General features: G+C 39.4%; 4 protein-coding genes across 4 annotated transcripts; 3 read left to right on the forward strand and 1 right to left on the reverse strand.

Annotated features, from left to right (window-relative positions):
* Positions 1–3,073: 3,073 nt before the first annotated feature.
* On the forward strand, positions 3,074–4,771 carry LOC139130620 (zinc finger protein 862-like). Its single transcript, XM_070696370.1, has one exon. The coding sequence runs from the start codon at positions 3,074–3,076 to the stop codon at positions 4,769–4,771; it is 1,698 nt and encodes a 565-aa protein (XP_070552471.1).
* A 3,386-nt stretch (positions 4,772–8,157) lies between these two features.
* On the forward strand, positions 8,158–9,397 carry LOC139130621 (caldesmon-like). The gene is made up of 2 exons (XM_070696371.1): positions 8,158–8,319; positions 8,773–9,397. Exons 1-2 carry the CDS (start codon positions 8,261–8,263, stop codon positions 9,395–9,397), a joined length of 684 nt encoding a protein of 227 aa, XP_070552472.1. The 5' UTR covers positions 8,158–8,260.
* Positions 9,398–12,120: 2,723 nt separating this feature from the next.
* On the forward strand, positions 12,121–14,080 carry LOC139130623 (uncharacterized). Its single transcript, XM_070696372.1, has 2 exons — positions 12,121–12,176; positions 13,531–14,080. Exons 1-2 carry the CDS (start codon positions 12,121–12,123, stop codon positions 14,078–14,080), a joined length of 606 nt encoding a protein of 201 aa, XP_070552473.1.
* Positions 14,081–16,642: 2,562 nt separating this feature from the next.
* Positions 16,643–21,660, reverse strand: LOC139130624 (uncharacterized). The gene is made up of 4 exons (XM_070696373.1): positions 21,275–21,660; positions 20,473–20,495; positions 19,778–19,884; positions 16,643–18,279 (listed from the first exon to the last, which is right to left on the reverse strand). Exons 1-4 carry the CDS (start codon positions 21,658–21,660, stop codon positions 16,966–16,968), a joined length of 1,830 nt encoding a protein of 609 aa, XP_070552474.1. The 3' UTR covers positions 16,643–16,965.
* Positions 21,661–23,137: the final 1,477 nt, after the last annotated feature.

Consider the following 23,137-nt stretch of genomic DNA (forward strand, 5'->3'; position numbering starts at 1 on the left):
AAATTTAGGCGTTCCAATAAGTTCAGTGATCTGGTAAATTACAAAGATGTAAGAAATACATTTAAAAGTCTTTGTAGGGAAAAATTGACTGCCTATCAAGAACGTCAAAAAACAGCAGTTAATTATGAAGTCACGCAATGATTCTAAAGGGTTTTGGGAAGCTATGAAAAGGTTACGTGGTGTTAGAAAAAATACCACACTGTCTGTTATATCACCCTCTGATTGGTTTAAATATTTCCATACTTGTTAAATAATGTTGGTAACATATCAGTTGATGTTGAATTTCTTAATTGCGTGAAAAATGACATCGAAGCACACGATGTTTTCTGTGAGTTGTGTTCTGAAGATGTTCCTTTATCAGTAAACCAGGGTATATCTGAACATGAAATTCATGCGGCGATTAAGAGTTTCAAAATAATAAAGCCGCTGGTCCAGACGGATTCGTCGCCGAGATTTTTAAAAATACTGTCGATATTTTATCACCATTTCTCTGTAATTTATTTAATTGCATTATGGATTCAGGTGAATATCCCGCTGAATGGTGTAAGGGAATAATATTTCCCTTACATAAAAAGGGTTCACATGATGACGTTTCAAATTATAGAGGAATTTCATTACTGTCTGTTTGTAGTAAGATTTTTACGAAAATTCTGAATCAAAGGCTAGTTGCTTGGGCTGAGGAAAATAATAAAATTGTAGAGCACAAGCAGGTTTCAGGAAAGGATACTGTACAATTGATAATATTTTCTGTCTGCAGTCCTTTGTTCAGAAATATTTAACAGTGAAAGGCGGTCGTTTATATGTATTTTTCATTGATTTCTCCAAGGCTTTTGACAGAGTAAATCACGATCTTCTGTGGCACAGATTGATTTCGTATGGAATACATGGCAAAATTCTCAAAGTGTTGCGGTCAATGTATTCTCAGTTAAGTTCATGTATACGATTGTGCAGAAGGTTTAACAGACTATTTTCAATGTAATATAGGAACAAGACAAGGTTGCATGTTAAGTCCCTTTTTATTTTCCTTGTTTATTAACGAATTGTACAGTTATATGAATAATGAACATGCTTGTGGTGTTTATGTAATGAAGATATACCGGCAATTAGCATATTAATGTATGCTGACGACATTGCTGATACTGCTGACTTGCCTATATCTCTACAGCGTAAGATAAATCAATTGGAAAAGTTCTGCAAACAGTGGCAAATGGAAGTTAATCTTTCCAAATCCAAAATTATTGTATTTCGAAATGGTGGTTACCTGAAAAATTATGAGAAGTGGTTTTTAACAGACAAAGAGTTGAAACTGTAACATATTATAATTATTTAGGTTTACTGTTCTCATCGAGACTGTCCTGGTCCCCTGCAAAAGCTAACTTGGCAGCTAAGGGTATGAAATCTTTATTTTCATTCAAATAGCAATTAAGAAACTTGGTGGAATGTCTATTGAGAATGCTTTTAAGTTGTTTGATGCAGTCATTGTCCCGATAATTTGTTATGGTAGCGAGGTTTGGGGTTACGAGTATTCAGAATGTATTGAACGTGTACAAACTAGGTTCTGTAGATTTTTAACAGGTGTGAGTAGTAATGTTAATACTGCAGCTGTATTGGGAGAATGTGGCAGACATCCATTGTATTGTTTTTACTTTAAACGATGTATTTCGTATTGGCTGAAACTGCTTTTAATGGATAACAATAGATACCCAAAGGCATGTTATTTAATGTTAAAAACAACTGGATGCGGCTGGTAGACGTACATGGGCCACTTATGTTAAAAATCTTCTTTTTAAGTATGGATTTGGAATTGTTTGGTTGGAACAGCAGGTTGGAAATGTAACTGTATTTTTGAATATTTTTGAACAAAGGGTAAAAGACTGTTCTGAACAAGAATGGCATACAGATATTGTAAATTCTTCAAGGTTAAGTCTTTATTCTGAATTTAAAACAATGCTTGAGCCAGAAAAGTACTTAAATTATTTGAGCCACGACCGTCAGAGAATACTTGCAAACTTTCGCTGCTCTACTCATAAACTTAATATTGAGATTGGTCGTCATAGAAACTTGCCAGTCAGACAAAGAATTTGCATGTATTGTAAAAACTTTAAAAATTTGTCAATTGTTGAAAACGAATTCCACTTTATTTTTATTTGTCCATTTTATGAGGATATCAGAGTTATATATATTCCATCATCATGGAGACTAAATGTATATGAAAATAAGCTTGTTGAGCTTCTTGCATCGAAAAACAGATATGTCAACTCTCAACTAGCACAGTATTTGTTAAAAGCTTTTCAAAAACGTGAAGAACTTCCTGCTTTATAACAACAAGAGTATTTCCTATGCTTGTATTTCTGATCCAAGCACCATGGTTTCTTTCTTTTGGACGTCTTATTTTATTAATTTCATGACTTTCTTTTTTGCCTGTGTGAAATTGAAGTATTCACAGTGTACCTGAAGTTATGTACCTTCTCACGGTTTTTTTTTTTTTTCCAGACTTTGTATTTCTCTGTTGTGCGATGGGCTGTGGCCCTGCATTGAAATAAAAAATCACAAGTCTGTCTGCTAGAAAATGGCGCCCCCTTGTTTTAGGTCACATGTTCTGTTGTTCAGGTACTTGTAAACATAGCTTTTTGTTGCCAATATCACGACAGGAAAAGACAGGCCTCGAAGTTTACGCCGGCCCAGCGGCCCAGGGCCGGTAAAAATTGCGCTGGGCAGGTGTTTTTCATTGTCATCGGCCCAGCTGGGCCGGTGAATTTGTCAGCTTATTTCATAAAATTAATGTTTTCTCTGACAGAATTGTCCACATTCAGGAAATAAAACAATAACAATGCCTTTGCCCTAAGTTCAAAACACGGACTGTTTCAAAGTAAAAGAATGTTTGACGCGATCGCGTTGTCATCAAGCGACTTCCGCATTTAGGGCAGTACATATTTGGTGACCTGACCTTTCCCACGTACACAGCGTACGTGATGTCTAAATATAGCTACCATAAATTTGCATACATCGTCGCTGCTGCACATGTGACTTATTCATTCCCCGTACGTGCCTCGCTTCACCTCATAGAATAAACATGAGTCTTTTCAACTTTGGCTTTACAAAAAGTTCGAAGGGAGTTTGTACTCCGCAAGAAAATCAAAGTGAGAAAAGAAAAGGCGATGACAAAGAAGGAGACAGTACAGCAACGGTCGACAGAGGTAACGATCGTGATGCAACAAATGTGGAGCCATGTGGTGAATCGACGGCTGTAGCAGCCGTCAGTGTAGCAAGCACGTCAAGAGAAAGTGGAAAGTCCGTGAAAAGCGATGACGGTGCACAATCGACTTCGTATTGGAAGGAATATGAGCGAAAACGGAAGCGGGGATACAGGGATGAATGGGAGAAAGAGTTCAAATGGCTAAAGCGAGATGAGAAAGACGAGGAGGCAGTCATGTATTGCGAATACTGTAGAAGTTTCCCGGCACTGGCGAACAACTCATCGGCTTTCTTTGTAGGTACGACACGATACAGAAGACAGGCTTTGAGTGAACACCATAAAAGTAACCGTCATATAAGATGTAGAGATGCAGTATTTGCACGTCAACGACCTGCAGCAATGGACATAACTGTAACTAATATGGAAGCCAAAATGAGAGAAAAGATGGTGAAGCTATTTAACATTGCCTACTTCGTTGCAAAAGAAGAGCTTCCATTCACAATGTTTGCCAAATTATGTCGACTACATGTGAAAAACGACTGTGAAATCGGACAGACATATTTCAACGACCATGCTTGCCGAGCATTTATCGAAGCAATTGCCGATACTATGAAAGAAGACTTGCGTAACAAAGTCAGTGAGTCTACTTTTTTATCAACCATGTGTGACGGAGCAACCGATACGTCAACCAGCGAAAATGAGCTGATGTACGTACGCATTATTGAAGCTGGTTTGCCACAGAATAAATTTCTCAGCATTCAAGCTTTGGAAAATGCCAACGCAGAAGGCATTCTTAAGTCCATCGACAACGGGTTTCAGGATGGTCTACGATTGAATGGTCAACAATGGAGAATGAAACTAGTTGGATTTGGTGCAGATGGTGCGTCTGTGATGTTGGGTAAAAGAAATGGAGTAGCGGCTTTATTGAAGCGAGATGTTCCCCATTTAATTGAAATGCATTGTGTTGCACACCGTCTCGAGTTGGGTGTGTTGAAAGCTATCAAAGAAGAGACAATGTTACAAGATACCAAAGAGTTGTTACAAGGTGTATATAAGCACTATTACTACTCCCCTAAAGCTCTCAGAGAACTAAGATCTGTTGCCAAGACACTGGAGGAGAGCGTGCTGAAACCAGTCAACATCCTGGGTACCAGGTGGATTCCCCATATGCACAGAGCTGTCAAAGTCTTTATGAGAGATTTCAAGATTGTTGTAATTCACTTTCAACACACAGTGGAGGAGAGAAAAGCCAGTGCTGAGATGCAAGGAAGGGCAAAGAATGCACTGAAGAAGTTACAGAGCTATAGCTTCTTACTGTTTCTACATTTCCTGTGTGATATCCTGGATAAAACTGCCATGCTAAGTGAAGTCATGCAGAAAGATGTGTTGGTACTTACCCAGGTTAATACAGCCTTGGAGAGAGTGAAAATTTCACTCACAACTATGGTAGACCATCCATCAGATCAGCTCAATGATTTTATTGATACAGTCCGTGACACAGGAAAGTGGAAAGACATTGAACTCACTGTGAGAGACACTGACTTACCTAACTTCAATCGATCCAAGCAAGAATAGTGGAAAATGTGACCAACCACATGGATGAGAGATTTGGAAACCTGAGAAATGACAATATCCTGGTGGCATCTGAAGTTTTTGATGTAAGCAACTGGCCAGAAGATAACCAAGCACTTGCAACTTATGGTAATGAGAACATCAATTTGCTCATCAACCACTTCACTCCTCTACTTGAAAGACAAGTACCTCACTTCAGTGCAGATGATGCTAAAACACAATGGCTGGATGTAAAGCTTGAAATAAACAGACATCACAGACATCTAAGGCACTTACCTTTGTGGCAACACTTTCTTACTGATCCTGAACTGGTGGATAAATATGAAACCATACTATACCTTGTACAAATTGTACTTCTGTATCCCATGTCTACAGCCTAATGAGCAATGAAACGGGTCAAAACTGACTGGCGCAGTAGTTTGAGCATTACCTCCCTTGATATGCTTCTCAGGATTGTACTGGATGGACCAGAGAGTGATGACTATGCGGCCATTAGAGCACTTGACAGATGGTTACATAGTAGCACACGTAAGAGACGACCCGAACTAAAAGACTTGTGAACTTGGGTTGGGCAGGTAAAAAAATTGTTGGGCTGGTAAATTTTCAGAGTACCTGCCCAATGGGCAGGTAAGCAAAAAAATAAACTTCGAGGCCTGAAAGATAATTTTAATATTTGAACTTTTAAATATAAATTAAAGATTAGAACACTGTCGACATGCTTTCCTAAAAATATGTTTTACAATCACGATAGAGATAAATTCCGCTGGAGAGGTGAAAGTTCAAAGCCTAAAGAGTCAATGTCACAACCTCAAACTTTACTAATTTATTCCAAGCAGACATCGGTTAACGACAAAATAAAACGGTCAAATGATGTTTTAAGCTTTTTTTCAAGTCAAGCTTTAACTTGGGGAAAAATTAGGTCACATATAATTTGCCAAACATGCAACGATCGCTGAACAAACATTACCTTCGACTTTATACGTGGATATATTAGCGCTACTGTTGTCTGATCGTTAGTATCACCTTGCTCAGATCACAGTCCCTCCACACACTTTGCTCGGCGATCGGATATGGATGACCATGGAGTTGCCCACTTATATGTCTACATGCTCGGGATCTTTGAGGGCGCACTACACACAGAATGCGATATGCGGCACTGTATGCGGCAGCGGTCGGCGGGAAAAATCATCCCGGATGCGTGACGATTGCAGGTAGTTCTATGTTCTTTTCACGGTTCTGTGACGCGCCCTTTCAAATACTATGCTTGTCTACTTTTTGTTAAGTTATTAATTTATTTATTTGTTTGTTTATTTGTTTATTTTTGCCTAAGCTTAAGTTTTTAAGAACACCTACTAAAGATGAAACTGCAAGCATTACCTTTCAAAATTTATACGACTTATTTGTTAGCAAAATATCAGTCGAATGGATTCACTATCCATAGAAAGGTACACAAAGACAAAAATTGTCTGCATTTCTGTCCGCGACAGCAAATGTCGGGGATCACATCATCGCTACTCCGTAAACATATTACATAACAACATACAGGCTTTTAAATACTATGTTTACATGTTGTCTACTTCTTCTTATTCATAACAGTAAGGACTATTCCTATGCTGATCATCTCCAAAGAATGTTTCAGAAATTCGAAGAGCTTGACCTTCTGTTGGAAGACGTTAAAAAATCAAAGGAGCATAAAAAACGAGGCATCTTTACAAAGAAAAGCAAATCATGTCAACTTGAAGACGGCCTTGCTGCGGCCGCCGCAGACCTCAAGGGTGAACTGACTCGTCTGATTGAAGAGAACGTAGAGCTGCCAAGTCTAGCAGAGGAGCACATAATTTTGAACGAGACTTGAAACTTCAGTGAGCCGAACACGATGACAATATCCGAATTATACTGCAGAATATCGGCAAGACTGGTAAGAAGAAGCGGCGGAAGAAAAAGAAATCTAAGCACAGACGACGGAAGAAACGCGGCCGCGTCCAAAAGTCGGCACCCGATCGCAAGACTGAAGACATTGTCAAGGCTGCAAGCGCTGACGACGGAATAAATCTGGAGTACGAAGACAAACTTTCGGAGCGCAATCTCTGCATGATGAAAATGAGATTCTCGGATTTGCAAAATATGGCGCGATGAACGTAATAATTTAGACAGGAAGGGGCGATCGAAGGCGTGTTTACCTGTTATAGACTAAATACATAATAATCGAACAGTAGTAGCACAAACCATAGTAGCCCCTAAACGTGTAATTCACAAACTTTCATGTTCGCCATCGAATCTGTTCCACCTATCTATCAAGGGCTTGAACTGTGCCCACTCCTCTGTTTTCAAAGATGTGTATTTCCATACATCCTTTGTTAACAGCATTCATAAAAGTTTGTTTTAAATCGTATCCACTTGTAAGGATGTCACTTTTAATGATCACATTGAGCTATCAGACGCAATAATCGTCACAAACGAAAGGTTTGTTTGACATTCACGTAGAAGTCCCTTTATAAAGGCATTTCGGAGAGACTACAAGTTGATCATATTCAAGATGTAATTGTATCAAATAGACAGTGCTCATCAATACTTGCAATCGATGTCGCCAAATTTATCAAATTAAGTATCTCTGTGGTGAAATTCACCAAGGTTAAGAAAACTGGCTATAAACTTCGATCATGATGTCCTAAACGTTGATTGGTTTTGCACGAACCCACAGATCTTTTTCAAATAATTTCAATTGAAACAAATATTATAGATAATATTTCAGCTTGAAAATAAATAGACTACATTTTTTTTCACTTTCTGTTGCCATCAAAGACACATATTTTGGAATGACAAATCAATATCCCTGCATGATTCTTTTATCGATATTGAAACACTACGAAACAGACTACATTTAGTGGGGTCTTCATTTTGGGCGTTTTCGCGTTCTGACCGCGATACGCGAGGGCGATCTAGTCAACGGAGAGACCTGCCGCGCGACACCGTATTGTTCAGTTAGAGCGCAATGGTGCGCGATACAGAGTTTTGTGGCGTAAAAATCAGGAAATTATGCTTTCCGTTCGATTTCTAGAGCGCTCACATAGGGACAGTGTCGTCTTCTTTAATGTAACCTCCCCGTGATATCAAAATAATACTTTTCTTCTCGTTATTCGTGCTCACACACTAGTGATTCGTTAACATATATGCCTTTTCCTAAAATTCCAGAGATTCGCATTTTTAGCGCTTGAGGGCGTCTAATAAATATGAGCGCAACTGTCATTGGTGTTGGCTGGTCCCCGCCTCAGTGACAAGCACGTGCTGCGTCTAGTCAAGTCACGTGAGACGCAGTGATCAGCGAATCATTGGTGTAAACGGTAGTGACGTCACAAAATCGCTCTGGAACTATCGAACTGTAACAAGGTTACTATATCTCAGCATTCGTTCTCCGTAATCCTCGCAAACCTACAGAAATCTTCTTACTTCGTTTTTTAACGTATGCCAGAATCCTTGTGAAAATACAGCAACATGGGTAACCTAATATCAACTCAAAGGCATGGAGGTGCTCCGAAAACAGTCGCAGACCGGTGAGTGTGAACCTGTATCCTGCCGATAGCTGGCGACATTGCATAACAACTTACGATCTCTTTCAATGTTTACGAACTATGGGAAGTTCGAATGCAAATGTAAAGTTAATCCATCAAAAAAAGACGGATGTAAGTTTAATGGAGTGAATCATCAGCGATTTTTTTTATATTATGGGTCAAATGAAAGATGACCGAATTAGCGTATGCACGATTGGACCCGACAACAATAAGATGGTTGTTCAAAGTAGACTTGTGTTGGAGTATTTGCATCCTAACTTTTCAAATATGAAACAAGTTTATTGTTCGCCGATTCGTGTAACTGTAGCGGAGTGGCGGTCAGCGAGCAGATCTAGCGCTCTAGATCATTTCAGTCACTGTGACAAGTCTCCAGTGTACTTTCATCGTACAAATCAAAGTTCTGTTTAGTGATATTTATGTTTTTCTTCTCAACAGAGGAGAAAGAAAAAAGACAGTAGAGTCGAAGAAAGGAAAGAAATGGTGGTTCTTAAGGAGGAACAATGTCCAACCAGAAGTTAGAGGCAGCACGGCAACTGTTGACAACATCCCAGACGCCCAAGAAAAGGCAATTACTGTGACGAGGATAAGGCGTCTGGCGCAGCTTTTCACGACCGAAGAAAGTGGAGAACTAAAAGCGAGTAAAGGAGTCAGTGAAGTACCTGAGAAGTTTGATACTGTTGAAACTGTGCTGGATGAGAGGTTGAAAGTCAGTCCTAAGGATGAAATTCTTGCGGACAGTGAGAGTAAAAACGCTGCTACCACGATTCTGAAGAACACTCGTCTCAGGAACACTCGTCTCAGGAAACGCGGCGACCGAAGAAGAGAACGTCTAGCCGCTAGAAGATCCAGAGCAGAGAAACAGGAAGCAGGTATAGAGGGAGCACAGGTCGAAAAGGTTGACGATGATGTCATCGAGCGCACGATGGCGGCAAGGAGAGGGAAAATTGCAGAGATTAGGAAACGCATGGAAGAGAAACGAAGAGAACGCGCCGCTAAGCAAAATGGACGTTCTTACGAAGACAGTTTTGCCAAGCTCAGAGCCATGGCGAAACTTGACTAAGCGAAGACAATACTGAGCACTTCATCCATCCAAAAGAAACATGTAGTCTGTTCTTCGCTGCTTCCCCATAGCGTCCAATGCTTTTGTTTGTCTCTGTCAAGACTGTGTTAGTGGCGGGACCAGATAAAAGACCAAAGAAGTGATCAAAACATTTGTGAACGGAAGACAGTGGAAGACAGATAAGGATCAGAGTCTGTATTAGAAAATCAAAATTAGGAAAAATATTTTGAAAATCTAATAATAAAAAATCATCAAAAATTTAAAAAATTAAGAAAAGTCTAAAACTGAAGAAAACAATATATAAAGGTAGTTGAATTCTTTCAAGATGAAAACATTACATATTATTTATACTTCTTTATAGTTATATGATTTTCATAGAAATATAATATTCAAAACGTAATAAAATCATTACTTGACAATGCAACATAAGCATCTGTGTTGATATGTTTATAATATAAAGTGAAGGCACGAACATGTCGAATGATGAGTGAAACGACCTCATTTACATATTTAGATTAGTTTTCTGCAATAATGGACCATCCTGTAAGCATATATAGAACAAAGTTTACTCAAAACGTGTTTCGGAAATTTCCGATTTCGGTTTTAGTACATGTACATTTCATTAATTAATTCCATGAGAACTATCCACGACCCGGCGGGATGGGGACACTTCGTGACGTAAAGACCCATTGCTCCGTTTGAATACATCAGAACCACAGGCGTATCTTTTCACCGGCTGCCGAAATTAAATTCGTTTAAGAATTTGTCAACATTGAATTGCTGAACATATTTACTGAGATTTACCTCTGTATTTCTCTTCTGATAAAACTGCGTTCACTGCACCTCTAGAGAAGAGGGACCAGAAAATTGTCTTGCATTTACCAAGTACCGCCTACCAATGACTTTTTGTGACTTTTTGTTCAATATTGATCCATCATGATATGTCCAATCGGCAGCATTAATTTTTTTAATGCCTCCCTTTGTATCCAACAATATTTTAATTCCAAATGCAGATACCTCAGCTTATTCGAATTCCCCTCCTACCTCCCGAACTTCCCCTCCAGAGGTGTTTGTAAACGCAGCCTAACTGTTTTAAAAATGCTACGCCACAGAATTACTATATCCGGTCAAACGTCAAACGAGACTTCATTCAGTGTATAACTACCATGCCTTGCCTGAACTTATCGCTCTATATTTATCTAGCTTGAAGTGAACATAAATTATCGATTTCACAGCAATTCAATACATTATATCTACTTACTGTTCCCCTAATATTCGAAATTGCTTTTTTCCGTCGACATTTTGAAAGGGAAAAATGCAGTTGCCGCGTGGCTGTCATCTTCGTACAAATATGAAAGGCGGAGAAAAAAAGGAAAGTACGAAACAGATGGACGAATTAAACTATCGAATAACCAGTGCAACCACGCTCATATGTAACAGTTGTGGCCATTTTCAAAACACTTTATCGTGGCCACAGACTGTGATATAGTGAAAACTGGACTGAGAATTTCGACGCCCTTATTTTTCAGAGCCAATAAATTAAAATTGTATTCCGTTGGCCTTTTATTCACCTACTTGCTCAGGTTCAGTTTTTTTGCTAATATTTTTCATTCAAGGTAGGCTGCGCCTCGGGGACAGATATTCGGACACTCAGTTGTTTACAATACTTGCCTTGACTACTGCCCTTTGGGGTACTTTTTGAAGCTTTTCGAATAATGTTTTCACCTTTTTTTTGTATATCAAAAATGAAATTTTGCGTAATAATGCTAACACGGGATGACGGCCATTCGAATTTGTCAAGTGTCCGTAAATTTTAATACCCATATCTTTCTGAAGGGCCAAAATTTCTTCAAAATTTCTTCTTCTTTTCTTCTAGAATGGTTTGAAGGCTCCTTAACTTCTTAAGGAAAAAATCGAGCTAAATCTTTCAGTTTCATGGTGCGTAATACCTAATAGTGCTGACGCGTGCATTGTTCCTGTTTGTCATAGAGTCGCTAAATAGTAGGACCTATACGGTCTCCCTTCCATGATAATTGATCCTTGTGATTTCATTTCATAATAGTGTAAAGATGGTGTAATTTTTGCATGCGTAGGGTACCTTGCATGAGTCATGTTCCCATACTTTAAACCTTACTCTTCGTGTAGAACACTTCATGTATTAGCCAACATATCTCTCTCTCTCTCTCTCTCTCTCTCTCTCTCTCTCTCTCTCTCTCTCTCTCTCTCTCTCTCTCTCTCTCTCTCTCTCTCTCTGCTAACGCCAAGGAATGGATGTTACTTCACTATACAGGCAAGTGATAAGCTTATAGGCCGTAGTAGTCCATTCGCTCTCAACGATGAAATCTATTTTCCCCAAACGTTCCCCTTTTCAGAAACTATTCTCTTGTTCTCACTATTTTTAACAAATTTGTACCGATTAACCACTTGAAAGACAGTATGCAGTCTATTATCACCTCAAATATGTTGTGAGAGACCATTTTCGTCGGAGATCGGAACGTTTCATGTTCTCTTCGCGTTTTGAAGTAAAGAGGGCGCTATGAGCGTCAACATGATTGGCGCAAAGTAAAGCTATAGTGACGTCACACTTGTGTTCGATCTGTACAAATAGAACGCAACAGCCACAGCCAGCAACGTTTTTCGAATCACTTGCGAAACGTCAGCACTGCAATAAAAATTGTCAAGCTAAGCGATTAATTTTGTAATTCTACTGAAAACGTAACAAAATGGGTAGCAGACTTTCAAGAGAACCGAACGTCTTCGACAGAATTGTCTTGCAAAGGTGAGTTAGCTAGTGAATTAGCCTCTACCACAGAGTAATATCATAGACAGAGTGGCAACACTTGCAGGCCTTTTGTTCCATGGTCGTCTCGGTAGACTATTGGCTTTTCATATTAAAATGAGCTTAAAAGGTGTTAAACTTTTTGGAGGCTTGGTTTGTGGTTGATAATTACACGAGATTATGCGAAACATGCGACGAGATGGCATCGTACTGCCAGTCGCGTAGCAACCATAGTTACTTTGTGAGCTCATAGGCCAGAAACACTGCCTCACGCCAATCAAAACATAACACGCCAGCAGTTTCATAAACATGTTCTTTCTTGGCGCACGTGTAAAAGACGGTATGACTGACCGTAAACCATTGAGTAAAACCAGACAGTATCGATAAAAGACTTTCAAATTTGGTTCAAACACACTCATTATATATTCATAAAAATATGAGAGGAATTTTTAAAACGGTAAAACCCACTTTCCTGAAGCTCGAAACACTCCCGTTTTCGCCAGCACATCAATTCCGATCAGCACCACACGACAACAACAACACAAGCTTTGTCGAACATACTTTCGCTTAACAATTGGTGAAAAATCCGAAAATTACCGAAGGGTGCATGGTCGGCACTCTTCGGAAAAGAGAGCCACGAGCTTCGTGAGGCGAGGCAAACATGGATTGCTTACGTAACCGCTTCACGCCTTAAACAATAGCTGTTGCCACTCTGTCTATGATATTACTCTGTGCCTCTACAAACCCGGGTCTATAAAATGTGAGTAATTATTGAGAAGTTGCAGCCCATCTGCAGAAGCAATATGCACAGCTCAAATATTCTATAGTACATGACAACAGAACGATAACTACTAATCTTTGTGACTTCGTGAAGTGTTGTAAATTTCCCTCTGCAGAAGTGCATTCTTTAAATAAGCTGGATTGCCAGTATATCCAACATTAAGTCATTGTTATCTAGCGTTTACATCTCTCTGACCCGTTCGCTGGAACAGACTGTGCGGCCAGGTGGAAACGGTACAAGTCTAATATGAATTTGACCGTGTGCTTGAGGATGTCTTTTCAATTCTAAATGATTACAATGTGATATATATGCGTGTGTTTTGGTTTACCTGTATCGTTTTCATTCCCTTCGAGGGGTGCTCTGAACATGAAACCAAATGGTTCCCCAGTGAAGAAGGAAAATGCAAGGCACGTCCCTGCAGATCTCTTTACGCGTGGTTACCATTGCATGCACTATGTCAATGGTGGCTAGTGGAGTAGGCCTATAGATGAGTTAAAACAGTATCACGGTCCGGGTCATCGACTGAGGCCACTTTCCTATTTATGTCTAACTTTGATGAATTAATCTTTGTAGAGACGAAGAGGAGAAGTATGCAGAATTGCTACAGAAGTGGGAAACCGCGCAAGTTCATCTTGTTGCAATGGAGGAGAGGATTGAGAAAAAGAGCAAGAAGAAGAGGCGTTTTTTTGGAAAGAGAGTGAGGAAAGAAATTCAACACCAGAAGGAAATCCTGGACACTGTCTGGGACATAAGAAATGAATTCGTCAGCGAGATGAAGAAAAACCGCTTGGTGGCGTATCGCAGAATGCAAAACCAGGAGAAGAAGGAACAGATAGAACGAGAAAGAAAGCTATTAGAAGACGCACAAGCAAGTCTGAAGGAGAAAATTGAGAAGATTAAAAAGAGAGAAGCGGCTGAGAGTTGCAAGGAATTTATTAAGGAAAGGAAAGCTTGCCAGGGCGAGGATGAGGTCATCGAACGTGAGATGGCCGAACGAAGGGAGAAGATTACTCAGGTTAGGATGCGCAGTGCACAGAGAAAAGAAGAGAGAGCTGCCCTCCAAAAAGATAGATCATTCGGAGATTATTTCGCTAAACTAAAAGCCATGGCAAAGATCGAGTGAGAGGGAAGTTTACATAGACTCAGTGTTGCAATTTCATAACGATTGCAACTTTTCAATACAAGAACTTCCGATCCAAGTTGATGGATAGAATCTATTCGAGCGTTCCCCTCTCACAACCAATATCGTCGCGTAAGAGGCAATGTCGAGTATTCGTACTTGTGTTGTAGATTCGTGTTCTCATCCACAATATATGTCGCCGTCGACACAGGCGCTTGGCACATTGCTGGGATAATAACCGTATTTTATATGTAGAGTTGATTATTTAGTAAAAGAAACACCGTACGTGAGATATTAGTGTAGGCCTATAGGCCTACATGTTGACAGGCATTATACCGAGTGGCTGTGGCTGCCTGGCTCGGGCCTGGCGAACACACTGCATAATCATCAATGTGTAGAATGTCTACATGACTTGATTATTTTATAAAGAATAACAGTACGTGATATTACTGTACACGTCGGCTAGCTTAACCAAGCGGCTGTAGCTGCAGGGCTTTGGCCATGGCCCGGCTTGGGCCCGTTGTCCACTGCTGCACAGACATAAACTCAAGGCGTGAAAGCTTTTCATAGCCCGATTTCATAAATCAGCGAAATTCAGGATCTCTGAGCGTTTTCGGTGATAAGAACTGGTCATCGGTCAGGTGGTTGCATAAACAATCGATCGACTGGCCCTTTTGCCTAAAATCATACCTTACCCTATGCTACTGGCAAGAAATCGTCCTGAAATCGGCTGGGCACACCAACCCAGCGCCGGCCATTTTGAATAAGCTTCCTGCAACGTACGCGTCCAATGAGAGAAGAGCAATTGAAAAACAATACGTCATCTGCCAAGGGTTGTATGCACAGGCGCATACATTGCATGCAGCTCATTCAAAATGGCCGGCGCTGGGTTGGTGTGCCCAGCCGATTTTAGGACGATTTCTCGCCAGTAGCATAGGGAAAGGTATGATTTTAGGCAAAGGGGCAAGTCGATCGATTGTTTATGCAACCACCTGACCGATGACCAGTTTTTATCACCGAAAACGCTCAGAGATCCTGAATTTCGCTGATTTATGAAATCGGGCTATGAAAAGCTTTCACGCCTTGAGTTTATGTCTGTGCAGCAGTGGACAACGGGCCAAAGCCGGGCCAAAGCCCTGCAGCTACAGCCACTCGGTTAAGCTAGCCGACATGTACAGTAATATCACGTACTGTTATTCTTTATTAAATAATCAAGTCACGTAGACATTCTACACATTGATGATTATGCAGTGCGTTCGCCAGGCCCGAGCCAGGCAGCCACAGCCACTCGGTATAATGCCAGTCAACATGTAGGCCTATAGGCCTACACTAATATCTCATGTACGGTGATTCTTTTACTGAATAATCAAGTCGTATATAGACATTCTACATCTTAAATACGATTATTATCCAAGCAATGTGCCAAGCGCCTGTGGCCGTCGAGTCTCTTTGTGATATGACTCGCGTGTCAGGTACTCGTGCAATGGCTTTTCCTATACTCGTGCAATATCTATACGTACTCTACCTTGCAATAGAGACCTGTAACATTTTGAAATGAAAACTGCATGTCGTTGTGATCGGCGTGCATGGTGCTAGCGCGGTATACCTACTGTTTGCTACCCGGCCTTACAACGTCGATGAAGACACCATACATGTATTTATGAAAAGACAAAACCTCATCTCCGTTTCAGGAAACAAAAATTCGACATTCGAAATGGACGAAGAAACGAGTGATTTTTTTTTCATTGTAAGAGAAAGTTTTACAAAAATGCCCCACTGCTTTTCAGATACAAACGCAAACTACTAGTATTTTATAATTATTTTAAAGATTAAATGAAACCATTGACAAACAGAAACATCTAATTCAGTTTTGATAAATTTTTCCTCATTGAACTTGGTGAGAGTATGGCGATCATGTTTATTTCTGTCTTATGACTCAAAGGTTTCAATAATAATTACTGGTTTAATTAAATTTTACATTTTATTTTCTGTGTATTAATAAACAAAAGTAATGAAATGTACATTTTGCCTGTTATGAGTCATGATGTATGAACTATACACACCTATGCGCAAACACAGGCGTACACACACACACAAACACACACACACACACACATATATATAATATATATAATAAATATATATATATATAATATATATATATATATATATAATATATATATATATATAATATATATATTTCGCAAGCGAAAAGGGCCCTTATGCAAGGATTTGACGATTTTTATTTTTTGTCGTTTTTTGATAGTTCTTGTGCTGCTCTTCTCATACATGTGCTCCATATTGTGAACCCACACTTGGAAATGTCATTTACAGCCCATGAATGTGGCATGTGACCTTTGACCTTACAGATCAAGAAACGCATTTTCTATGGTTTTCCGCTTTCAATTAAAAGATTTGAAAAGTTAAAACATTGTATCTCTTTTCAATAACATGAAAGATTTTTGTTGGTTACAGGTTTGGACTTCATCCATAACACATTCTCTCACGAGTAGGGTCGGTCATTCCATTACATTACAGGGGTGGGAAGCATACAAAATGATGCCATTTAAATTAAAAATAGATTTTATTGAACACCAAGGCAATAACACCTTCTTGTACTACACAACGTAGGATGTCCTGTTCGTTTAGAAAATGACACTCACATGATGACATCACAAACATAACTGTTGCCGTGGTAACCTGCAGTGTCAGAATTCTCATCATGTAAAACACTAGGATTGCTATATACATGTATACATTCACTGCATCATCTCATTGTTTACATCACTTTTTGAGATATATTTGCTGTATACAGAATATTTACATCATTATGTAACTATTTTCATGAAAATACAAGTGCAAGAGTATCCCATGCAAATTTCCATTATTTACTCTTCAGGACAAAATACATGTCTATATGGCTGTCTGACAAAAGGAATGATATCCTTATTTAACTCACTCCATCTGGCTAAACTTAAACCACCAGGTGGCAACAAAGAGGGTTTCATCTGTGGTGATGGAGGCCATGTTACATTGCGTTTGACAAGATTGACACGGAGTTCATCATCAGTAACAATCTTTCTGACATACACAGCACCAGGATCATCCTTGGTGAATCTAAAATGATGATAATAACGAATTCCCTTTAGAGGTTTGAGAAATGTAGAAAAAAAAGTATCCCATTGAAACCATTGAAAATTACGTGCAGAATTCTGACTACCATAACACTTCACCTTGTTCACGCGTGAACTTTTTGACACAATGTCTGCCAACTGTGAAACTGTGTCAACATCGCTTCTACGATACACCTGCCGTATCTTACCGAAGCAGGCATCACAAATACACTTTGTGTGACCTGGTTCCAGAAAATGATAATTAATTTCATCATGTAACCCAGTGCTTGTACGGTAACAAAAATAATGGATAACAGTTTTGTTTTTATTCTGACCCGCACAGTTGTCAGCATTACAATGACAACCCCTTTCACCCAATCCATGCTCATCAAAATAATTATGAAGCATGCTGACTACATTATTAGCACCATGGCACTTCCTGTTATCAATGCCAATGGTCTGAGACTCATCAAACAAATAATTCATTTGAGACTGAAGACTATCATTACATACACCAAAGCAATTAACGCGAAGTGGATTAAGAAAATAAAGTGGACTAACTTGACGAGACTGATGAGGTAACAAAAAACTCTGTGCAAAATCAAATGTATAATGAACATTGTGTAAATCAAGTGAGCAAGGACTACATGGAGGTTGAACTGTAATGTCTGTAACTTCATCCTGTGCCCTTTTAATGCATGAGTTCAGAAATTCTCTTTCCTTTTGTGCCTTCAAAATGTGTCCTGAAAAAGCAATACTAGAGTTGAGTTTGTCTTCTTCTGTTGTTGCAAACTGAATTTCATTTCGAAAGTGTTCACATTTGGCGCATACATCTGTGCGTGGTTCCATTCGCTGGATATGAGGTACACACAACTTCCAGATATTTCTGAAAGTTGTCTCCCCCACAGACTGCTTAGCTGGCTGACAAACCTTGCAGGCATTCACGTACTTCTTGTACACATCAGCCTTGGTGTCACAAGATGGCAGATAAACCGGAGGCCGTCCATCTCTACCATGAGGAGCAGCTGGCATTGGTAGACCATTGTCATCTGCATACCTCAACAGAAATTTAACAACATCTTGCACTACCTGTATGGGAAAAATAAAACAAGGTTTAATCATTAAAATGGATTAAAACAACCATATGTTAAGCTACCCTTCACAAAGATTTGGTTTAGACCTAATTCTTCATAAAACAAGCCACCTTGTGGTTTTAGCAGTACAAACATACAAGTATCAGCAACATGTCGAGGTTCAAAATTAGTTTAAAACAAGGTAAGTGTATGATTTTGCCAATAATCCATGACTTACACCAAAACTCAAAATACAGCCTAATGAAAGCTTAGAGCTCATACAAAATTTCATATTCCTATTAATATTGTTGGCAATGTTCTGATACTCCTAGGAAAATGTTTAGGAACTTTGATCAGTGTTTTCATTGACCAGCCCCTGCTGTGTTTTGCTCACCGGTATATCAAATCTCCATACAGACTTCTCAGTCCATATAGAAAGGAAATATAGGGAGATTAAGGAAGACAACAAAGGCACTGATCAAAGTTCCTCAGTGTTTCCCTAGGAAGGTGGGAACATTGCAAGGGAAATTGATAGGAATTTACCAACTTACACAGGTGACCTTCAGAAACCTAGTACTAGGATGCTCACAGCCTAGAGTACTACTGAGGATGTGCCAGCAGCCTTGTGCTAGGTAAAACATAGGGAACCCAGACATCTGGTTGTTGTTGTTGGTTTTATTGTTGTTTATGTTTATTAGTCGTTTTGTTGTTGTTGACCAATAAAATTCAACGAACATAACTGTTGTGTTGTTGTTAATGCTCAAACGTAACGTAGATGTCATAAGAAATGCTACATTTCTTGGCCTGATACAACTCTCTGCTAACGTACATGAAGAGAGTGTACATTAGCAGAGAGTTGTATCAGGCCAAGAAATGATAGTGTCCTTGTAGTGTTTCTTATGACATCTGCGTTACGTTTGAAACATTAACAACATCACAACAGTTATGTTCGTTGAATTTTATTGGTCAACAACAAGACTAATAAACATAAACAACAATACAAACAACAAAAACAACAACAACAACAACAACAACAACAAAAACAAGATGTCTGGGTTCCCTGTGAGTAAAAGAGCACGCCCCAGTACCAGCTGTGTTGCTCACATCTCTGTAACAGGGAATTTTTTCTTAGATCCATGTTACAGAGTTGTTTGTACAATAGCTGATACAAATCAACATTAGACCCTTTTCACTACCATGGTTTGGTCAAGCCCATTTTTTGTTAAACTGTACCTCCACACAGAGAAAATGGGTGAAAGGGTTAAGTGATTACAAGAACTATGTAAGGAGTGACCCATTTGATTTTGAGGGGCGGAGGAAATGGGCATGGTAACATTTTTTCACCAACCTAGGCAGCAAATTTTTAAAGGTTATTTTGAAGCTTTATCTGCAAAGCCTACACGAACATTTTTTCCTGTAATTGTAACAGGATAACATTTTTGTTCAAAAATCCAACACCCTCAACCCCAAGAAATCAAATGGACCACCATTTCTGACTGAAATTGAGTACTCACTTCAAATGAATAGGCATTGACTGGCCTTTTTCCTCGACGACCATGATCTCTGGGTACCACACCATGGGTTTTGTAGTGGGCCTTCAGATTCTTAAACCTCTTTTCACCTAGAATATTAAAAGAGATACAATTAAAATATCACATTATGATATGAAATATGGCAAAAACACGCTATAATAAAAGTCTTAAATGAAAGTTTCATTAGAATGTACATTTATTGCAAATACTGAATAAGCTGCCAGGTTTTTTTTTTCAATAAAACTAAAAAAGGTATATGCATGGCAGATAGTACTAAAAAGCTACACAATATTCCCATTAATAAAATCCCCAACAACGCCCATCTTTACCAATAAGGGACAAGTGTTGGAAATAAGATGAAGTTTATAACCATGCATTTATAATTATAGGCCCGGAGAGGTATGGAATTACCTAATTTCATGGCTACTGTGACCCATGAGTCTGTTTCATTAACCCTTGATAATCTGCACAAAGGACTGAGGAAGATTCCCCAATATTGATTAGTTTTTTATTGGAATTCTCCTGATTGTCACGATGTGTTGCTTTCTAGTATTGTGTTATCTCTATCAAATTAATTTCAACAATCTGATTTACATTCATCAATCAATATTTTTGAACTTATGCTCGCACAGAATGTGACGTACATCAGAAAAAAATCGCATGCAAAAATCACTCACCTAAGTTGTGGATATAACGCAAACTTTTTCACAGGTACGATGACCATCAAAAACGTAGTCAAAAAACTGTCGCTCACGTTACCACCTCGGATTGGTTCACCCTGTACTTCACACTGCTCTAGCTTTGCTAAGACGAGAACATCGAGTTGGTCTTTTTGTAGCCCTGCGTACGATGCTGTGTGTTCCGCTACAGCTAATAGCCCCGCTCACCACAGCCCTGCAAAGACCCGTACGTAGAGTTGGTGACTTTAAATCCATTTTTGGACTTGACGTAAAAAGCCAAATTACTGCCGAAATTCAGCGTTCTTGGGCCCAAGTCGTATCCCTGCCTACCTCAGCTACTCGATCGCTTCCAAAATGCCAGTCTTTTATTCTTTTTTTTTCGTAAATAACCGTCGATGTCGGCAACTCTCTCGCTAGCCCTGAGTACGTACGCAGTGTACGCTGTGTGTTAGGAACGCACACAGGGAATGCACAGCGTACACTGCGTACGTAAGCAGGGCCAGCGAGAGAGTTGCCGACATCGACGGTTATTTACGAAAAAAGAATAAAAGACTGGCATTTTTGGAAGCGATCGAGTAGCTGAGGTAGGCAGGGATACGACTTGGGCCCAAGAACGCTGAATTTCGGCAGTAATTTGGCTTTTTACGTCAAGTCCAAAAATGGATTTGAAGTCACCAACTCTACGTACGGGTCTTTGCAGGGCTGTGGTGAGCGGGGCTATTAGCTGTAGCGGAACACACAGCATCGTACGCAGGGCTAGTCTTTTTGGAATTCGGACATGTTTAAACGATATTCCCACACCCTGTCCACAGAAAAGTTAGTGTAGCACTGATGCTTACAACCGCAGCCAGTCCGAAAGACAGCTTCCACCGATGATTTGTCCAGGTCATCATCATCATCTTCACGGTGATCGTCTTCGTGAACCATCTCTGGATGAGTTTGGGAATAAAATCTGGCTAATTCGGTCGGATCTGCTTCTGTTAGCGGCTCGTCTTCATCACTGTCGTCTTCATCGTCGTTAGCATCGTGACGAATGCAATCTTCGCTGACGTTTTCAGTTGAACCCTGAGAATTCGCTCTCGACTCCGGAGAACTGAAGGTTTCAAACAACTCCTCTTGCCTTTCTTCAAGGAGAGTTCTCAGTTCTTGATTAAACTGCGGATCAATAGGTGCTGAAAAAGCCATGATTCTCAACCGCTAACAATTACGCAACACGCAGTGTCATCAAAACTTCTCGCTCGGTACCCCTGACCTCATTAGCACGGAGGTCACGTGTAAAAACGTAAACAAAGTGGCGGGAACAAAATATGCTAGAACGTAAATGCCAAGTTTTTTCGGCTAAAAAATCAAATTTTAAGAACAAATGACATAAGCATGTTGTGTTTTCTCATGATGTACTAAATTTCATGCTTTTTGTTCCCGAAAACGCGAGATAGGAGACGATATTTCAATTTTCCCCGTCAGTGTGGGCGACTATATTTGCATGTGAAAGCACACAGTGAACGTCACTTATTCAAATGCAAATTACTGAAAATGACGTAACCTTGCATAAGGGCCCTTTTCGCTTGCGGCGGCCCATATATATATATATATATATATATATATATATATATATATATATATATATATATATATATATATATATATATATATATATATATATAGTCACGTGCTATACGTATATTTGTGTATATTTATGTGTGTGTCTGTGTGCGCACATGTGTGACGTCAAAACTAAAGAGCAAAGTCCGGTAGTGTTTACACGTGGTGGTGAATTTCTGTTTGTATGAACAATCAATATACTTTATATTACTTTGCTGAAATATATGAAACATTTTGTTGAACCTGTGCTTCTAAACATGAACAGTCAAGGCGCGGTTTTCCTGTTCTACGAATTTGAAGAAACTCATCTTCGAAATGCTCTGAGATGAGAAATGTAATAAAAGTCGGATAGTGCTTGTCACGTGCTATATGATCATTTGTTTCAATTTACAAATATTTATGTGAGTTACACTATTGGAAATGTAAATACGTGTACAAAAACGTGAATACATAAGTCTTTTGTATGATAGGGCCTAAATGAGAATTCAAAGGACAGTACAAGCGTCCACGACATCAAAACAAAATGACTTGAAAAAACGAAAATTGCATACTATTTTATGAAAACATTCAAAAAGTTGTAAAAGATTTCGTCAGCGGCGGCTCTAAAGATATTTTCCCTGTTCATGATTTTAACTGGGTTTTTTTTTTTGGGGGGGGGTCACCTTTTGTTCCTGATAAAACAGAGCTTACATCAATACACTTTCCCGTTTTCCTTTGACGTGTTACAGCCTTGCCAACCAAAGAAGTAGTAGTAAAAGACAAAATACTACTACACTACTTATCACATCATGATGTTAGATGGCGCTGTACTTACAAAACAATCTCCGGCAAGCAATTCGGAAAGCTTCACGCAGCTGGGGATGTTCGCTTCGCTGCCTCTGCGTAAACTTCCATTGACGCCGTAACTTTGCAACATTTTGCGGGGTATCTACGGAGATAAATGTTTGATCATCTTTAGGCACGATTTTTAAGTTCTGCATATATTAGTGGTCGACACTCAACAATGAATAATATCGGGATGCTTGTATTAGTTATTATTCGGACAGAAACGAAAAGAAAA

Source organism: Ptychodera flava, chromosome 4 (genome assembly GCF_041260155.1).
Source record: "Ptychodera flava strain L36383 chromosome 4, AS_Pfla_20210202, whole genome shotgun sequence".
NCBI lineage: Eukaryota > Metazoa > Hemichordata > Enteropneusta > Ptychoderidae > Ptychodera > Ptychodera flava.